Source organism: Ictidomys tridecemlineatus, unplaced genomic scaffold (genome assembly GCF_052094955.1).
Source record: "Ictidomys tridecemlineatus isolate mIctTri1 unplaced genomic scaffold, mIctTri1.hap1 Scaffold_90, whole genome shotgun sequence".
NCBI classification, from domain to species: domain Eukaryota; kingdom Metazoa; phylum Chordata; class Mammalia; order Rodentia; family Sciuridae; genus Ictidomys; species Ictidomys tridecemlineatus.
The window spans coordinates 677,860-697,192 of NW_027526137.1; the positions used below are offsets into that span (position 1 = coordinate 677,860).

At 34.5% G+C, this 19,333-nt stretch overlaps 1 protein-coding gene across 1 annotated transcript in view; it reads right to left on the minus strand.

Annotated features, from left to right (window-relative positions):
* The window catches only part of LOC144374827 (transport and Golgi organization protein 1 homolog), an 82,441-nt gene that overhangs the window by 1,158 nt on the left and 61,950 nt on the right, over nucleotides 1–19,333 (minus strand). The window contains exons 9-28 of the mRNA XM_078037590.1: nucleotides 17,767–17,895; nucleotides 15,484–15,505; nucleotides 14,472–14,560; nucleotides 14,154–14,231; nucleotides 13,956–14,066; nucleotides 12,816–12,887; nucleotides 12,532–12,636; nucleotides 11,766–11,888; nucleotides 11,561–11,666; nucleotides 10,507–10,562; nucleotides 10,327–10,417; nucleotides 10,016–10,154; nucleotides 5,199–5,300; nucleotides 4,260–4,320; nucleotides 4,109–4,144; nucleotides 3,965–4,032; nucleotides 3,745–3,845; nucleotides 3,425–3,562; nucleotides 2,387–2,463; nucleotides 656–806 (exon numbers count right to left, since the gene is read on the minus strand). Of these exons, the coding sequence (XP_077893716.1) occupies nucleotides 656–806; nucleotides 2,387–2,463; nucleotides 3,425–3,562; nucleotides 3,745–3,845; nucleotides 3,965–4,032; nucleotides 4,109–4,144; nucleotides 4,260–4,320; nucleotides 5,199–5,300; nucleotides 10,016–10,154; nucleotides 10,327–10,417; nucleotides 10,507–10,562; nucleotides 11,561–11,666; nucleotides 11,766–11,888; nucleotides 12,532–12,636; nucleotides 12,816–12,887; nucleotides 13,956–14,066; nucleotides 14,154–14,231; nucleotides 14,472–14,560; nucleotides 15,484–15,505; nucleotides 17,767–17,895 (1,855 nt within the window). The remainder of the gene's footprint in view (nucleotides 1–655; nucleotides 807–2,386; nucleotides 2,464–3,424; nucleotides 3,563–3,744; nucleotides 3,846–3,964; nucleotides 4,033–4,108; nucleotides 4,145–4,259; nucleotides 4,321–5,198; nucleotides 5,301–10,015; nucleotides 10,155–10,326; nucleotides 10,418–10,506; nucleotides 10,563–11,560; nucleotides 11,667–11,765; nucleotides 11,889–12,531; nucleotides 12,637–12,815; nucleotides 12,888–13,955; nucleotides 14,067–14,153; nucleotides 14,232–14,471; nucleotides 14,561–15,483; nucleotides 15,506–17,766; nucleotides 17,896–19,333) is intronic.

The window sequence follows — 19,333 nt, forward strand, 5'->3', positions numbered from 1 at the left end:
TCAAAGAAATTTTGATAAAAGGAAATCTCACTATCTATTACTATATCCATTAAAAATTCATGAAGTATTTCAGCATGGACTTTACACATGCCATCAGAATCAAGGTGCACGCATGCCCTCCTGGAAAAGGCCTTCCACAGCCACCTAATTAAACCAGGAACATTTATTAGGTCACTGTTAAATCCTCTTTAACACTTCCCTCTGACTTTTTTCAAGGTAAGGAGGGTTTGACTTTTCCTTTTCTATATTCTATAACCTACTGCTTATGCTTCCATTATGGGTGATTACAAACTTTATGTTATAGGATTTTCATATCTGTGACAAAATTTTAAGTTATGGCATGCATCTCATCCACCTTTCCATCTATTGCAGTGCATATCAACAGATTTTCAACAAACATCTGCGGAAGTAATATTTCTGGCTTTTCTATATATAGCCCCTTATCCTTGTCTATGAGAGATAGCTATTGCCTATCTCAGTATAAGATTATGTAGTGTCCCATATGTCCCAGAAAACTGGAGGAAAAGTTAAAATGTACTCAGCTTTATCCTTTCATTGTTAAGACCTGAGATAGCAACCAACTGTTTTAGCAAGCAATAGAAGTGGAAGATGAATGTGATTTATAAGTCAATCACTACTTTTCAGATCATCATACCAAATGGTGGAGGAATTGGCCGAGGCCCAAAAGGCCCACCGAGCTGAAGTGGCGGTCCATACCAAATGGGAGGTGGTGGATGCCGTCCCATCGGGGGTCCCATGAAGGGTACCCCTGAGAAAGGAGGGGGCCCTTTCATAGCCATATGAACCTGCAATTTAAGATTTGAAAGCAGTTAAAAGTTTTAAAATTCCTATGTATTAAGACAAAGTACCAATACCTATAAAAGCTAAAACCCAAAACCTGTCCAGAGAACACCATCAGTGCAACAAAACTCTACCCACCCCTCCTGTGTATTCCCACTGACAGCTTACAGAAGTTGGAAGGATGCCACAAGAGGGAGCAGTTTGTTACTGATTATATCTGCACAGGAAAGGGAAAGGCAAGAGAACTGGCAGGGGTTATTAACAGAGGTGATTTCTGACCATTATGTCATGCTGTATTCACTACAATCTATTTCAAAGGGAGTCCCCCCATCCCCATCACTTCCCTTTCATCACAACAGCTCATTACTTCCATATTAAGAATGAACAGAATAAAATGAAAAATCCATTCTCTACTCATGTAATAATAGCTACTATTCTACTATACCTTCAGTAAGTCTTTCATATATTATTCAACCTCTGAGATCTTTAAGTAGACTGTCTTGTTTTAAATAAGAGGGAACAAAAGCAAATGGGATATCATAATTTGTTGAAGGCCACACTGCATATTAAAGAACTCAATCCCAGGTTTGCCTCCAAGCCATGTTTTCCCACCTCTATTCCTCTCTAACAATGGGTCTTTGCTCTCTTTTAAATCTTCTACTACAAAGGGGTTTGGGGTCTTATCTAAGCTGCCCTTAGATTTCTCCAGAGATGTATATTCCTGGAATATATATATATACTGGAACTTGAGAAGTATTTTCCATCACAGTGCTATATACACAAATTAGGAAGACAAGCCTTTAATATTTACTTTCATTTACTGTACACCATTTGAGATATTGATTTATCATTTCCTATGAGTAGTGGGTTTGAAACTAAACAATTAGAAATTTATTTTATTATAGAGCTGCAGAAGACCTACCAGATATAATAGCAACACAGTTACAAGAGAATACACTTATGTGAACAAATGAGACCATTTCTTGGGACTGGCTCAAGAGGTCATTTCAGATGATCATTGTTTCACAGAAAATCTGATACCAATCTAATTCAAATCACTCAAAATAGGGTTTGCACAAATGGAGGAATTCTTAAATAACATTCTTCCAAACAAAAATAAAAATGATGAATTATATAATTTATAATGAATTTACTTTGCCTTAGAACATTCAACACAAAACACCATATAAAGTTAGAGTGACAACTTTTCACATTCTGTAGTTCATTATAGTTGTACACACTTAAGCAACATTCCCAAGTTAAAGAGAAAAGTAAGCTCAATATTGCATGCAGTTTAAAGCAAACAAGATCAGTGTCATGCTCTGAATATCCTTCCCATAAATGCACAGAATAAAACCCAATTCAGTTCTCAACCTCTAAGTACTTACTCCAACTGGATGCTCAGTCAAAGAAGTAAGGGTGGAGACTGAGGGGGTCTCAGGTTCTTGGGGAACAGTTTGCTTTTTAAAAAACAAATGGGATAGTACAAATAGAACACAAAGAAGGATAAAGCAAAGAGCAAGTACTGTAGAAAAGCTACATGTTCCTGCATGACCACATGATTCACAGTAACTACAGAACTTACTTTGCCCTCATTCGTCACCTTAGCTGGAGAAGAACTTCTGGAGCTGCTGTTCATGTGAGCTGGACCACATCCTGAGTCTGTTAGAGATCAAAGAATGGATTCAGACTATTCTAACATGAAAAGAATAAAAATCCTCCATCCACAATTACAGATTCTTTGAAATTACTTGGTCCCTTTACCAGAGGCAACGGGTTTCCCAGATGCCTCAGAAGACCAGTACGAGGTAAAGGTCCATCCATTGACCTTGGGAAAGAAAGATCAGAGCCCTTGTATGTATTTTTCAGAAGAAATAAACCACTGGTGGACAGGTCAGGGTTCAACAATAACTAGAAAGCAACATGAAAAATGGGTTGCCCAGGGGTTGGTGTCATAGCTCAGTTGTAGAGTGTTTGCCTAGCATGTGTGAGGCACTGGGTTTGATTCTCAGCACACATTTAAAAAATAAATAAAGATATCATGTCCATCTACAATTAAAAATATTTTTTTAAATGGGTTGCCCAATACGTAAATCACAATTTATGAAGAGACTTAAGTAAAATAAAGAACTGCCTTGGGTTGATAGAACAGGAGATTAATAAGTACTGGTCCTAAACTTTAAGCTATAGACTTAAAGTATGTGTAGGCTGGCTTTTCTTTAGTCTGTATAACCTGACTTCCAATCTTACCAAGACTACAGTCCTATTTAGAATTTGAAATAAGAGTCAGTATTTCATGTTGGAAATATGTATGCTACATAAAGTTTAAGGCTCCTTTTATAATATTTGGGAAAGGAACACCATAGAGATTTAATTTAAAGATAAAGGTTTACACTTCGCAGTGTAAAATTTAAAAGAAAAAAACAATACAGGGACCTCCAGGAAAAAAAAAAATGTTTTCTATTCTAGAACAGATTTTCCAGAAAACATTCACTAAGATAAAGTAAGAAATTATCTTCTATATATTGTACAGGCCCAAATTTAATGTTTTCATTAGAATATTCAAAAGGGGAAAAAAAAAACCTTGAAGCAGTTTACTATAAAGCAACATGTGAATGCTCACCAAATCCGTTTCTAGGCATATCTTTTTGATTAAGAGTAGCAGAAGGAGGTCTCCCAGCTGGCTCTGCTGTCAGTGGAGGGGAACATACTCCACCATTCATGGGGGATGGACCAAAAGAGTCATTATGGATCAGTGGACCTAAAGAAAACAATGCCGTGTTACTACTTTAAGGCAGCCTTCTCCCTGACACCAACCCTCACCTCCTGCTTTAGCAAATCATTCAGATTATTTCATAACCATTACACACAGAAATAAAAAAGTAATTTACATACATTCTGCACCAAGAAATAAAATAGCTCCTTTTACAAAGTGCCCCCTACCTCTCTGAGGAGGATTTTGTAAATCTGGTCTTCCCAGCATAGGTTTTACAATCCCGGGTTCATCTTGACGCACTGCGATCTTTTGGGTCATTTCCAATAGTCTTGAATATTGAGAAAGAATGGACTGAATTATGAAACAGCAATCTATTCCTTCATAGATAATATCTAGCATAACCTTAAAACACTATAAAACATATAGGAAGATACCAAAATCACATACTTCTGTCTCAAATTAGCAACTTCCCTTTTCTCTTCAGCTATAGCTCTTTCTGCAGAATGAGCTTTGAGCTATTAAAGAGAAAATATTCAAATTCAGTTGCAGTAGGCTATGCACAAAATAAAGAAAAGGGGGAAAAAATCTTACCCAATTATCATGAGCTTTCTTCTCATGCATAGCAATCTGAAAAAGACAATACATTAAAAAATATGTTTTTAGGGACTCATTATAATAGCCTATAATTGTCTGTATTAGATATCAAGAAATTCTGCAACTACAGGACAGTATTAATTACTACCTGGTTTTTAAACGAGTGCTTGGTTTTCTGTAATGCTTCTTCCATCTCTTCAATTCTCCGCCTAAGAATTACAACAATTGAATAACATTTGAAACATTTCTGACCATTTTCCCTTTATTCCATCAGCTATACTTTTAAAGACTTTATCATACATAAGAAAAACATTTCTATAGTTATATGAATCCAGTGTGATCAAAACTAATACTACAGGCCAGGTGCAATGCCACATGCCAGTAATCCCAATGACTGGGAAGCTGAGGCAGGAGGATCACAAGTTCGAGGTCAGTCTCAGCAATTAAGTGGGAACCTATGCAACTGAGACCCTGTCTCAAAGTAAAAAAAAAAAAAAAAAAAAAAAAAAAAAAGGTCTAAGGATGTAGCTTAGTAGTAAAGCACCAAAAATAAATAAATAAATAAATAAATAAAATAAAGACCCAATACTAATAACTTCTTTATCATTTAATTGCTAGAGATTCTGAATGATAAATTATAATTTCCTTAACTGTTCATCAGTGTGTTCTCAAGTAATTCTGCTAGAAATATCTTCCTCCTTAAAACTTTTTTTCTTTTTTTCAAATTATATCCGTAAAAGATTTCCAAGGTCTATCAAATGCCACACTTTTGTGGGTCTTGATACATCACACAGCAAACTGATTTCTTAAAGAATTACTACAACATACAAAACCCCCAGAACTGTTTGCATTGACCAAGTTTCCTATGGTCTTGCCCATTGGGTATAAGTAAATTTTTGTTAACATTTTTCATTTGTAAAGTTGAAATTTATTTTTTCTCCTGTGTGAATTGAATGTATTCATATCCTCTCGTTATTTATACTTCCATGCTATTTTCTTCTATCTACATAATGTAAAAAAAGATTAAAAAAGAAAGCTAACACTAGTTTATTAGACATTGACACCCTCCTTTAGAAACTGAACTCACTTGTAATTTTTAACTTCCTGTACAGCGGAAACCACCTTTTCATCTGCAGCTGACAGCCGCTGCTCTTTTTCTAGTCTCTCATATTCTTCTTGGCTCACTTTCCTAAAATAAAGCCAGTTATCAAATCAAAAGTTTCTCTCTGTGAATATCACTTCCCACAATTCTATAAAATGCTTAGGCACATAAAATAGGAATTCAAACCTGCAATTTCGTAAATCAAACTCTGGCAAATCACTTACATTTTCTAATTTTTCCTCTTAATTCTCTATTTACCAGTAAATAAAATAAATGTGAAAACAACATGTGCCCCAAGGGCAAGTCTCCTGTGTGTAAGATAATAAAAACTCACTTTACTTCAATGTGGAAGATCAGGACTGATAAACCTAACATAATTAAACATATTAGGATAAAGCAAGGGATAATTCTTTTCTCGTTTCTGCCATGGGTAGGACACTAAGTATATCTTTGTCATGGAGGAACTCTTTTCTCAATCCAAGACTGGTACCATAATAAAGATATAGTCACAAAGAAAAAATCTTCTAGAATATGTCTTTTAGCTATGCAATTAGCCACAGAACATTTTTCACACTTTAGATATATATTTCAAGAGAATTGCAATTAAGCAAAAAGACAAATCTGAGTTTTGATAATGTCTGTCAACCAGAAAAAGAAGCCAAACTGACCCACGATCAGAGTATTATCTACTGACAAGTTTTAACTCTGATCATGAAACTCAAGATGTTCATCTACTGAGACAAAGGTAGCCACATTTAATGATTTTAAAAATACTATTTTCTGCTATCCTTGTACTACTTTAGCCATAGTTCCAATTCAAAAGATAATTAACTTGAAACTTAATTTTCCATAAATCAGAAGAACTATAGTAAAAAAGGATTATTGATACCAAATAGAAAAAGGGGATTATATATTCTTATATAGCTTCTCATTTAATTCTTCAGCAAGTATTTTATGAGTGGCTATAATATACTAGTTACCTTGTAAGATGCTAAAGAATAAAAGAGCTCACTGTTTCAGGTATAAATGATGCCTAAAGGAATATAATAATTTTCCCCACTGGCTTAAGAAGGAATATGGAGAAAACTGAATCTTGAAGTACAGAGAGAATTTTGTTTCCAATTACCAAAGAGTTAGTCTGAGAGCACTAAGAACAATCAAAACATCTTTATAAGAATATAAAATTGTGTTTGAAAGGATACAAGCTAAAAAGGCAGTGAAGATATATGTATGTGGCCAAGATCCATTAGAAAAAGGAATCTCAGAATTACAAGTAAAGCTGGCACTTTAAGGTACTTTTCTCCTAGGTTTACCCACATATTGAAGATAACACAAAGATATAATGAGTCTGAACTAAGCCTTCATCAAATTCCTGGGCTTAGAGGAAAAAAGAAGTGTTTGGGGCTACAAATAAAGGGACCCTTAATAAAAGCCCTAGCCTTTGAGTTTAGATTAGAAAGTACTGCACACTTAAGTGATGAACAGGCAAAAAATCCAAAAGTAACAATACTGAAACATTGAAAAGACAAGTCATTTTTGAATTATCTTAATTGCTGACTAAGTTTGAAGTGACAATCTTACTCAAGTAACCTCAACACTTTTCTATAAGAAGATAACTTCATCTTAGTCCTCAAATTTCATGTATAATTATCACAACGATGTTAGCCAATCAAAACTGACCAGGCACTCCATAAGACAAAATTCTGTGAGAAAAAATACCACAGAAAAGGAAACCACCTAATGGGGTTAACCGCACATGTTTTAAAATCACTGTGCTTTATGCAGTCAAAAAAGTAAAGTCAAGATTATGAATTTCAGGTCTGGGAATATAGTTTAGTTGGTAGAGTGCTGCCTTGCATGCACAAGGCTCTGAGTTCAAACCCCAGCACCACAAAAGAGGAAAAAAAAGATTATGAATTTTGTCAAAGGATTAGAAACTATAAAACCAAGAAATAGTTGGGTGTGGTGACCTACATACAGTCGAAGATACTTGGAGGCAGAGGCAGAATGATGAGATTAAAGATAGCTTGGAAAGCAGTAAGACACTAGTCCCTTATGAGAAAGAGCAAGGAGTCTGGGGAGGTAGCTCAATAGTAGAGCACATGGCTCAAGGTCCTGAGTTTGAGCTGTAGTACTGAAATAGGACTGGGGTTGTGGTTCAGTGGTGAAGCACGTGCCCCACATGTGTGGGGCACTGGGATCAGTCCTCAACACCACATAAAATAAATAAAATATTGTGTCGGGCTGGGGATGTGGCTCAAGCAGTAAGGCGCTCGTCTGGCATGTGTGCAGCCCGGGTTCAATCCTCAGCACCACATACAACCAAAGATGTTGTGTCCGCCAAAAACTAAAAAATAAATATTAAAATTATCTTTCTCTCTCTCTTAAAAAAATCCTATAAAAAATAAAATATTATGTCCATCTACAACTAAAATAATATTTTAAACCCTGAACTTTTTAAAATCCTAAACTCAATGAATGATTTTAACATCAGATTTGGGAAGTAAAATAAATCCTACCGCTTTTAAGACAGGTCAGAAGAAAATATCCAGAAGAAGTAAATCCAGAATGTAGGAGGCAGGGGAAATCAAATTCTAATATGCATTATTATAATCAGAAGAGAGAATGAGGTAAAATCAACATTTAGAAAAAGACTCGAAAATTCAAGAAATGTTTAATGGTCCCAAGCAACATAACTGCAAGAGGAAAAAGTGGGTGGGGTGGGGAAAACTACACCTAGGCACTTCCCAATACAACTGTTAAAAAAAGAGAGAAATGACTACAGGAACTAGGGGAGGGAGATAAGACCAAACAACAATGATAATGGACTCCTTAAAGAAAAAAAATTAAAACAGATGGTAATTAATTGGATATTTTCAAGTTGCTAAAACTAAGTAACAGTCAAAATTCAGTAGCCAAAAGAAAGATCCTTTAAAAATGGAAACTGGTTTTAACTCTAATCATGAAGTTCATGTCAACCTAATACAGATTATAAAGGTAGCAATATTTAGTGGATAAAATACTATTCTCTGTTTATCCTTGTACTACTTTGATACACTAATCAAATCTATCATTAAAGGACAATGTTCAAATAGAATGAAAATAATTTCAAATAAGAAACCAACAGTGTAGAATGCAGAACTACAGAAACTTTAAATATGTGTATAAATTGAATGAATGTCTTGTGGAGTTCACAGTATATGAAGTACTAACATACGATGCCACAACAGTTATCTGATTCAGGAGCTACTTAAAGCCCATAAAAACAAGTAATAAACCTATTAATCTATGTCAGGTTTTTATTAAATCCAGAATATATACCAAGGCCTTTAAATTATGAGAAGATGAATAAAATTATAATTATAATTATATAATTATAATTCCATTATAATTTATAATTACATCAAGCTTATACAGGTGATGAGGAAAATAATTAAAAATATTTAAACTATTAAAAAGATACAAGGAAGAAAAAAAGAACAGGTCATCAAATAGAAAGCAAATTCTTCATAAACCACAGGTACATATTGACATGGACAGACTTATATTTTAGAAAGTCCACTCAAGCGGCTATAGAGAAAATTACTAAGAATTTGAAATAAATTATATAAAAATATAAATAATGGAGAATGAAGACAGATGACCTAGGTTAGAAACAGAAAAGATGACACAGGCATGAACTAACATAGTACCTGGGGATGAGAAAAAAAGAGTACAAACCACAGATGATGACTGAATGAATTTTGGAGGAGTTGAGGAAAATAGTGCTACAATTTAACTGCGTTACAAAGAAAATTAATTGCCATTTAGGTCATTCATATTACTAGTAGGGACAGAGAAAACAAGTGTTCTTTTGAAAAAAAAAGTGATAAAATGAGAAATGTTTCTTTGAAACAGGCCAGGCATTTAGAACTGGCCTGAACAAAAATTTGAGATTCTAAAAAGGTCGCGTGGAGATCACAGAATTTTAGAAAAGTTAATGGAAAGGTTTCAATATTTAATGCATTAATTAGGCAACAGAAGTCAAAATACCTAAAAATACTTAGGTCTATAAGAAGGTCTGTATATATATATATATATATATATATATATATATATATATATATATATATATCTTGTTAATAAATCAGGTGCAAACAAATAAAATCTAACACAAAAAAAACTATTTTTAGAGAATTCAAGTATTTTTGTGGATTAAAAACTTCAAATGAACTTCCAAAAAATAACTAGCTCCACACTGAGAAGATTAATATATAAATATATACTACAAACAAGTACTTCTGTAATCGTAACTCCTAAAATCCTTGCCACAGTTCAATTTTTAGTGTGAACATCTGAGATACTCAAGTCCAAAACTTGTACCATCAATAAGTAAATATTATTCCTTTTTGAAGTTTTTATTCTACTAAAACATGTCATTCCAAAACACTCAATATTTTTAAAGGTCCAGAGTTAGAGATACAAGTTCAAAATATTAGAATTACATAACTGATCACAATGAAAGGAAATTAAAATAGTGGGATCATAGAAAGGGTCTAGATCTTTGAGAGGTATTTCCACATCAGTGACTGTTAATACCAGTTTATCACTTCTTGCCTTCATATGAATTTGACAATTGATTACGATGTCCTCACAGCCTTAGTTTATGGTTCCAACTACCTCAGGACTCTTAAGACTGATGATGGAAAGAAAAATGCAACTTATAGGAAACAAAACACAAAGGAAAAAAGACAAATCTCTACTAGATAAAATTATCTGTTAGTTCACACAATGATAACAATAACAAACAATGGAAATCTTACTTTTTTAGTGCCATCTCATTTTGCTGGTAGAGTTCATTTAAAATCTCCACTTTCTGCCTAAGAGTTTTGCATTCCTCTTCCAGTCCAACTTTAGAAGACCGTAGTGAATTGCAGTCACTTTCTAATTTCTTTATTTGGTCTGTAAAGGATAAAACAGCTTATCTCTAAATGTGTACAAGGACTTAAGAACTTGTTTGAGGGAGTAGTGCCAAGAAAAGTAAAAAAGCATGAAAGCAAGAAGCCATTCTTTATCTTTCCAATAAATTTTTAAGTCTTTCCAACATGGCAATTTCTTCTCAAGAAGAACCCACCTTCTAGATTACATTTTGTGGACATCGAGGCTCTTAGCTTAAGTTGTAAAAGTTTTAGATCCTCTTCAACTACTGATATTGTAGTTTTTGTCTAAAAATTGCAGAAAAGAGAGGTATTCTTAAAAAGTGAGGCACAGGAAGAATTCACAGGTACTATGGGACTCTTACAAAGAACTATACCTGAGAGACATCCATCATCTGCTTAATTTGATCTTTGATCTTCTCGTTCCGATCACCTAAAAAACAAAAGACTTTAGCTTTTTCTTTCCTTACTTTTAACTCTATATTCTCCTAACTTCCCTAAACTAAAGAATGATTGTGTTCAAACACTGGAAGAAAAAAATCAATTAAATAATTATACTGATTAGACTAATGACTTTTAAGAGAATTGCAAGCTTAGATTTAAAAAAAAGAGAGAGAGGTGAATTTCAGACTGGGGTTGTGGCTCAGTGGTAGAGTGCTCACCTAGCATGTGTGAGGCACTGAGTTTGATCCTCAGCATAAAAATAAATAAAAGTACCGTGTCTGTCTTAAAAAAAAGGTGAATTTCTAGTTTGCACAACTAAAATGTTATCTATGCTATTCTTGTAAGATAAAAGCTTTTCTTCTCTCTCAGATCTATCTTCACCTGGGCAATAAGTGTCTTGTTTAGAAAGATTCAATCCTCTATTTTCTCCCTGAATCTACTACCAGGTGTGGTTTGAAATACTTGCTATGTAAGCAATATCCAACTTGGGAGAAAACATCTGGAAATATTTTCCTCATCAGTAAACACTGTTACACTCCCTCTCTAGCTTTCTGATAGTCTCTAGCCTCTGTTCTCACAGCCTTAGTTTATGGTTCCAACTGCCTCCGGACTGACTGTGGACCTTAAAACCACAGAGCCATAGAGATGATGAGTATCAAAATCAAGTATCATCTGCATAAGTTAAGAAATAAATTTCTCTTACTGTACAATGTTCAATACTTAGAGGTATATGACTATTGTAGCTGCAGTGTACTTACTAGTTTTCAATAGGATAGAAAAAGTCAGTGTTCTTCACATGCCTATTGCTACATTATACCCCAACAACCCACCTCTGCCAATGCAACAGACATATCTATAGATCCAGTGATATGTGTCTACAACCCTGAAGCTTAAGAAAAAATTAAGCCAGCTGAAAAGTGGCATCTGTATACTTAATTAAAGACAGGAAAGCAAAAAAGGATTCAACCTCCCTGAGACTGATCTTACCTGCTAACTCTCCATTGGTTAATTCATCTGACTCATCTCGACTTTGATCCTCAGATTCAGATTCACATTGAAACCGATTCAACTGTGTAATGTGATTAGTCAAAGCCTAGGAAAAGAAGCAAAAGGTTGGAAGACTCTCGATTTTAATTCAGAAGATTTCAGGAGAATTCATGAGATGAAACATGTATTTGGAGTATAAACTTACATTAATAGTATCATCTTTTTGACTAAGAGCTACTTGTAAATCTTTCTGGGTCTTCTCAAATGATTTCATTTGTTCACTGAGCTCAGCGTGTGATGTACTCCAGTCTTTTACTTCCTGCTGCAACTGAAAAGTCAAAACACATGAATTCCTATGGGTTAGGGAGGGGTTTCTGCACTGGATATATCAGGACTACAAGACTTAGACAAAGAAATAGAGAGCCATACTCCTCGGTGGCCTGCCTCAATCGAGGGGGTTGAGACCTTGGTTAAGGAAGAGGGCAGAGTGGCCCCAACTCTCACAGCTGCAGTAAGAACATCAGAGCTATCAGGAAGTTGAGCCTGTTTATTGCATTCCCCAGAAAATTGCTGCCAATTCAAATAATTTATCTCCAGCAGGAATGGCTGGGCACATATGACTGTCTCCTAAATTTAGATTCCTTATCATGTAATCTTCCCTTGGCCGGTGAATCAGTAACTATTCAAAAGAGGATCATAAAATACTTAATTTTCTGGTTTAAAAAGTTTCTTTGAGGCTATGCAAGTTAATAACTGATTGACATTTGATAAGAAAAGCAATAATCCAAAAATCCAAAACAGATGGAGACCATATATATGCACTCAATTTGGGGAGCATTGTTTAAACTTTGAATATCTAGAAAAGGTCCTACATGAAAATTCCTTACCTCAGAAACAGATCCAAGAAAGATACAAGATAATGATATTCACTTCTCTAGTTTACATTATGTATGACATCAAATTTTCTTTACCTGCTCTTTCTCCTTCTTAAGCATGGTATTTTCTTTCTGAAGCTGACAGCATTTCAACTTCACCTTCTCTTCACGAAGCTTAGCTTCAGTAAGGAGAATTTGAAGCTAATGAAAAACACTACAGTTAGTGAATTAATTCCAAAGAAGAAACAAAGTTATACTTTCCCAAACAAGACATCATATAGTTCTCATTTTTTGCACATTTTAGCACACCTCAAATTTTTGGTCCGCAACAAAACTAAGATGTAGTACTAATATCCGTTAGCAATAGTTGGCAGCTTTACCTCTGAAAGTTCAGAAGTATTTACTGAAATGACATCTTTAAGCTTCTCTATAGATTTCTTATTTTCCATTATCTGCCAGGTGAAAACAGAACACAAAATATGCATTAGGATTTCAGTAGAAATACTGATATATATGTGTGTGTGTGTGTGTGTGTGTGTGTGTGTGTGTACGTACACATACATATATATACTAAAAAAGATAAACACAACAAAATTTTTGTCAAGCCATCCCATTACATTTCAGGTAAATGCAGGGGATCCAGCTTTGGACTAAGCAAAAAATCAAAAACTGAAAGAGATGAGGGAAAATGAAGTCATAAATATTTCATGGCATCCACAACCTTACTGTTTATGAGATAACCAGAAAAAAAGTTCAAAGTATAGTAAATCATAATGCAATAAGTAAATAAAATGTTTTAAAGCATAGAAAATTAACTAATTAATTACTGTTTCAAGTAAACCAGTTCAAATTAGTAATTTTTTTCTAGTGATAGAGAAAAAAATTTCCCAAGATCATTTTTAAAATTTTCTTATCATAAGTAAAAAATGATAAAATTGAAGGAAGAATAGACTAATCTCACATACAGAAGAATTCCAAAAAAATGATAAAGATACTTGCTCCTTAAGGAAGTGGACATAAATCTGCAATCTTTGTTTGCAATGCCTGGGATTGAATCCTGGGCCTCATGCATGCTAGGCAAGTGCTCTACCATGAGCTGCATCCTGGGCTTGTAACTCTTCATACTTTAACTGTGGGGCTGTGCATGGTAACTTCCAAAGAATACAATATGAAAAGGATTGGAAAGAATTTTTACAGTGGAGAAATCTGATAAATACTACCTCAGCTAGATGATCAAGCTTACTTGGGGGTAGGATATTTCAGAACACACTCTCTACCATCTTTTGCAACTTTTATGTAATTACAGAAACTTATAGAAATTGAAAATGAAATATGTAAGTAAAAATTTTTTAAGTTGTTGTATCAGTACTTAAAAGTTCCACAAAATGGGCAGAAGTGGGTTCAACTTCCTTGACTCCTAATCTTACTTTAGTTAACAGCTGGACTAAGTTCAACTTAACCAATTTTACAAAATATTTCAAAAGCCAAATTGCAGTAATACTTAGCAGCAAAACTCTTACCAAGTCCTGATTCTTAGCTTTCTGTTCTCTCTCAGATTCTAACATAACATGAAGACTTTTAGCTCCCTCATCCAGAAGTTCTTTAGCTTTTTCAAGAAGCTTCATTTTATCCTGGAAAAAAAAGGTGTCAAGATTACTCACTCATTACATTTACTTTTGAGTTTAGAATGTAATTCCCCCCAAAGAAGGGATTTTTACCTTATAATTAGTTGCTTCATCAGAAAGAATCATATTTTGTTTCATGGTCTCTTGGACCTGTTTCTTTGATTCCTTCATCTATGTAAATAAAGCATTCAGAATTAAGATACACAAATTATAGTGCTACCATACAAGTTACTTCCAGACAAGTGACCCTTTCCAGAAGAAAGCAGTACTTAATACATATAACTGTTTAGAATTTGGATGATTTGTAGGAAATAATGAAACAAAAATTTTAAAATATGATTTTTAAATTAAAACAGGTAGGAATGATTCAAGCTAGAACCAAGGGAGAAAGAAAGAAAAAAATAATTATACCTTCTGTTCATAATTTGACAATTTCTGCATTAGTTCTTCATTTTCTTTCATGAAATTGTTCACCTTTTTGGAAATTTGCTGTTCATTGACTAAAAGGGGGAAATACACAAGATTATTACAATCACTAAATGAAATTCAATTACTCAATCTACTAAAAGCAAAGACATGTTATATGGTACTATGAGGAAATACTTCTTAGCATAACTATTATGCTTTTAAAAAGCAATCTATGCTTATTAGCAATAAGAGTATAAAAATTATTAGAATTTAAGAAAAATATAAGAACAATGATATTTTGCTGGGTGCAGTGGTGCACACCTGTAATCCCAGTGGCTCAGGAGGCTGAGCTAGAAGGATTCCAAGTTCAAAGCCAGCCTCAGCAAGAGCGAGACACTAAGCAACTAAGTGAGACTTGGTCTCTAAATATAGGGGGTTGGCGATGTGGCTCAGTAGAGTGCCCCAGAGTTCAATCCCAGAAACCCCTCTCATCCAAAATGATATTTCAATTTAAGCTTATTTCACAGATGGGAAATACAGTAAAGTGTTGTAGCTTGATATTCCCCCCTTCTCAAAACACTTTCTTTTCCGAAAATGGAATCATTTAATTCTTTGCAAAGAAAAACAGAAATGAAAACATACTGATTCACATTACCATTCTTCAAATTATCTACTCAATTACTTAATGCATGATTAAATCATTAGCATAGAAATACTCTTCAAATGTAATACATCTGCATTACATCAATATTCAAAGTTAATCTGCCCCAAATTAAAACTTATCATCATCTCCCTATCCACAATTTGTTCCTCCTCTTTATCTCCTATCTCAGAGTTGGAACCATCATCATCTACTCTATTATCCATGCTAGCAACCTAGGAATAGTAAAATTTTCAGGAGGTAAAAAAGATAATAGACATTAAAAGTCACTGTATCTACTTCTAACATACATAAAACACACATCAAACACCAATACAAAGGGTTATTACAAGTTTAAGAAACCTAAAAATTTACCTTGATATACTCTATCTTTTACCTAGAAGAGAGAAAAAAGATTAAATTTGATGTCAAACATCTGCTCAAAAGAAACAGCATTCCTAAAACAACAGTCAGAATCATAACCAAGTGAGAATTTAATAACATTCTGGTTCAGGATAATAATTTATAGGATTAAAAATAAGTAAAGGTTAACAAGCCTTTTAAATTTAATTGGTAGTGATATTTCATAAATAGCCTCTGACATAAAAACACTAAGATATGTACCTTATTTCACAGCAAAGATGTGTGTATGTGTGTGTGTGTGTGTGTGTGTGTGTGTGTATACTCAAAATCATTTACTTGACAATTCTAAATAACCAGGATAAAGTCTAGAAACAATGACTATTCAAATGAAATCTGAGGAAACAATATTAAATGCATAATCTTTGTACTAAGATATGCCACTTTCACTCACCAGAAAACATCTTAGAACTCCAATTTAAATTTGGCTATTGGCTGAATTTAGAAACTAAGAGGCTACATCATCTTATTTCTGCAAACCACTAAATATATAGCAAGAAATCTGAAAGGAAAGACTGCTTGAAGAAAATGCACAAGCAATAAGAAAAATGACAATTAACATATTCTGGAAAGGACAAAAACAATCGTTTCCAAAAAACAGCAATAAACTACCTGATAATAAAACCTAAGCAGAAATTTTTTTAAAACATCACTAAATTTCTTTGTAACTTAGCATATTACTTGTCCTTTCAAATGTTATAAATGGTGATGGGATATTCAGATGTGTCCACGGATCATCCAGGGGATCTTCGTAACAGGAAATTGCATTCAGAAAACTCCAACACAGAAAAAAATGAACATTTCTTTAATGTCATAGCCTTGCTAACCTTTTACTCAAAATGACAACAGAGGAAAATGGGAAGTGGCATAAAAGCAGTCATCTAAGGTAGGGAGACTAAAGTTTTAAAGTCAAATGCTGAAACTGAGGAGCAACAAGCTAGGAACCACATCCCACATAACCTAGTGAAAAGAGAAACAGGTACCAGGGTTCTTGAAATGAAAGAAACAAGAGAGAGAAATATAAAATGTTTTCATGTTTTTCCCTTCTCTTTATCCTTCTATTTCCTTTTTACTTTTAGCTGAGAAAAAGTTCAATGAGATTAGAAAATTCCTCACAGGAATCCAGGCAAACAATTCTTCTATTTAAGAAGGGAATACTTTTTAAGAGATTTTACGCTCAATTGTACAAGGAGAGGAAACTTAACAATGATATGTCTGAAATAATTAAGAAATCAGAAAAAGAACACTCAGATTTGAAAAGATTTGTATCCAATGTTTTTGGCCTCTTTAACTGTTAGGCTTTTCATATGCAAAGTCCATTTACCTAAAATAATTTTCTTCCAATTATGTTAAATAACTATGAAACAGAATGACCTACAGTACAAACATAAGTATGTATAAGCGCATATATATATGTGTGTGTGTATATATATATATATATACACACACACACTTATACATATATGTACACACATACACAGAGATAGACTAATTCTGCTCAGGAAAAAAAAAAACCTTAATGAACAAAACATTTAATGGATTTTTGGACAACACATAATCTATACTTCCAAATAAAAAGGTATTTTCTGTACATATGATCAAATCATAAAATCTGGGAAAAATTTATATAAAAGACTGGAAAAATTATATCATCTCCTTTTTCTCATTTTACTGTATTTCTTTGCAGCATTTCCCCATGTTTGTATGTTTATATTAACATACAGTTCATCAACATTTAAATCTTAGTTTCTGCTTTTTTTCCCCACTTCACATTTAATTGTGAGCATTTTCTGTACCTCAAAGCTTTGAAATAAATAAATCTGCCTACTATTCCACTAATCGAACATACAATAACCCCTAAATGAATTATGTTGTGCTAAGTCTTCAATCTAATACACTGTTCCATTGAAAAACATTACCAAAATCTTCAAAGCATAGTTATTTCTTTAAGATAGATTACTAGACATATATGCTACATAAAAGGATATTTATCTAACCTATCCCATCTTTTATCCCACTTTTAAGACTTCTGATACATATGAAACTACTGGTCAGGATGGCTGTAAGAATTACCAGTTCTACCAACTGCACCCACACTAAATTATTTTATAATGTTAGTTTGACTTAAACCACTATTTTGTGTTTTAGCAATTGAAAAAGAAAAAAAGGGGGGGCAGTGACTATATAAAATAATCCTTGTGCTTATGTGCTAAGGTATAAGTAAGTTAATTTACTCACAAGAGCAGTTCTCCAAGAGAAAATGACAAAGGATACAATCCCAAAGAAAACAGTGAATACTACAGGCTTCCATGGTAGTCCATAAAAATCAGGCCCAGGTTGAGTATCATCAGGCAATGTAGTAAACAGCTTAAACAGACAAATTAGAAGAAATGGGAAACCTTAAATTTATAACAAAACAGTCACAAAGAATCATGGCAATTCTAAACCAACTTCCTCATCAGAAATCCACCTACTCAATATTTTCCAATAGCTTCTTCAAGAGAGAGGATACTGGCAGTCTCATATTTTTTGTTTGCTTCCAGTGTTTTCAAGTATAATGAATCTAAATACTTTTTAAAAATATTTATTTATGTATCTTTAGTTTTAGGGTGGACACATTGTTTTGTTTTTATATGGTGCTGAGGATCGAACCCAGTGCCTCATGTATGCTAGGCAAGTGCTCTACTGAACCACAACCCCAGCCCGAATCTAAATACTTTAAATTGAGCATACATTTCCAGTTTGTAACAGGCCCTATATCATCACATTGTCTAACACCTGGCTAGAATCCCTCTGGATCATTCTTTTCTCTTAGATAACCTGGTTTTTATAATTTAAAATATTCATTTAAGACAAAACTTAAATATATGAAAGAACTAATTAATTTTATGGCAACAAATAAAAACAATGACGATATATGTATAAGATTTTAAATCTTACTTCCATTCCAGTCTTATATACAGATACGTGACATGTAATTTCAGACAACTCTTGAAAACTGGCTTAGATAAACTTCTCTGAATTTAACATCCTTCTATAAAATTCAGAGCCTAATTTTAAATGGTTGCTCAAAGGCAGTGCAGTAAACACCTGCCAACTCTTCCCAGTTTTCACCGCCCTCTACACGTAATACGAGATAACTGTCACTTGGGCCCAATTCCCCAGCAGTCTCCTTAGGGAAAAGACCTGTAGTAACATTAGCTGTTTGGATTGTTGGCTGCATTTCAGAACATACCATGAGGTTGTCACCTCTATTCCGTCAAAGAAAAGTGCAAGTGGGGAAAGCTCATGTACACTCTCACCGGCCTCGCTTAACCATACAGTCACGTCCTGCCTGCCTTGGGCCTGACACACTCCATTTCTCCGTCGCCACGACAGTCAGTGCACCCACTCCGCCAGAACTCAGCCACCCGACAGGGGTCCCAGGAGCTCTGGGTCCCCCAGGGAAACAGTGACAGAAGGCACAGTGGCAGGTACTGAGTCCATGGTGTAGGGACGGCTGAGTGGAAGCGACGCTTCCCTGCAGAACAGCACAGGACCCTCTCTTTCACCGTTTCCTACTTCAGTAGGACCCAGCGCAGGGGGCGGGTACTGGGAGTGAACTTTGCCTTCCTCTACCACAGGCGCTTTCCGCCCAAGGCACGTAAAACCAGTCATCAGAGGAAGCCCCTGGGTGGACTGCAGTGAGCAGACAGAGGATGCTGAGGGGCGTGGCGGGGAGCGGGAAGAACCAACTGCGGAGCCCGGCGGGGGACAGTGCCAGTAGAGCCAAGCGGAAGAGTCCAAATGAAAGGACTCCAGAAGG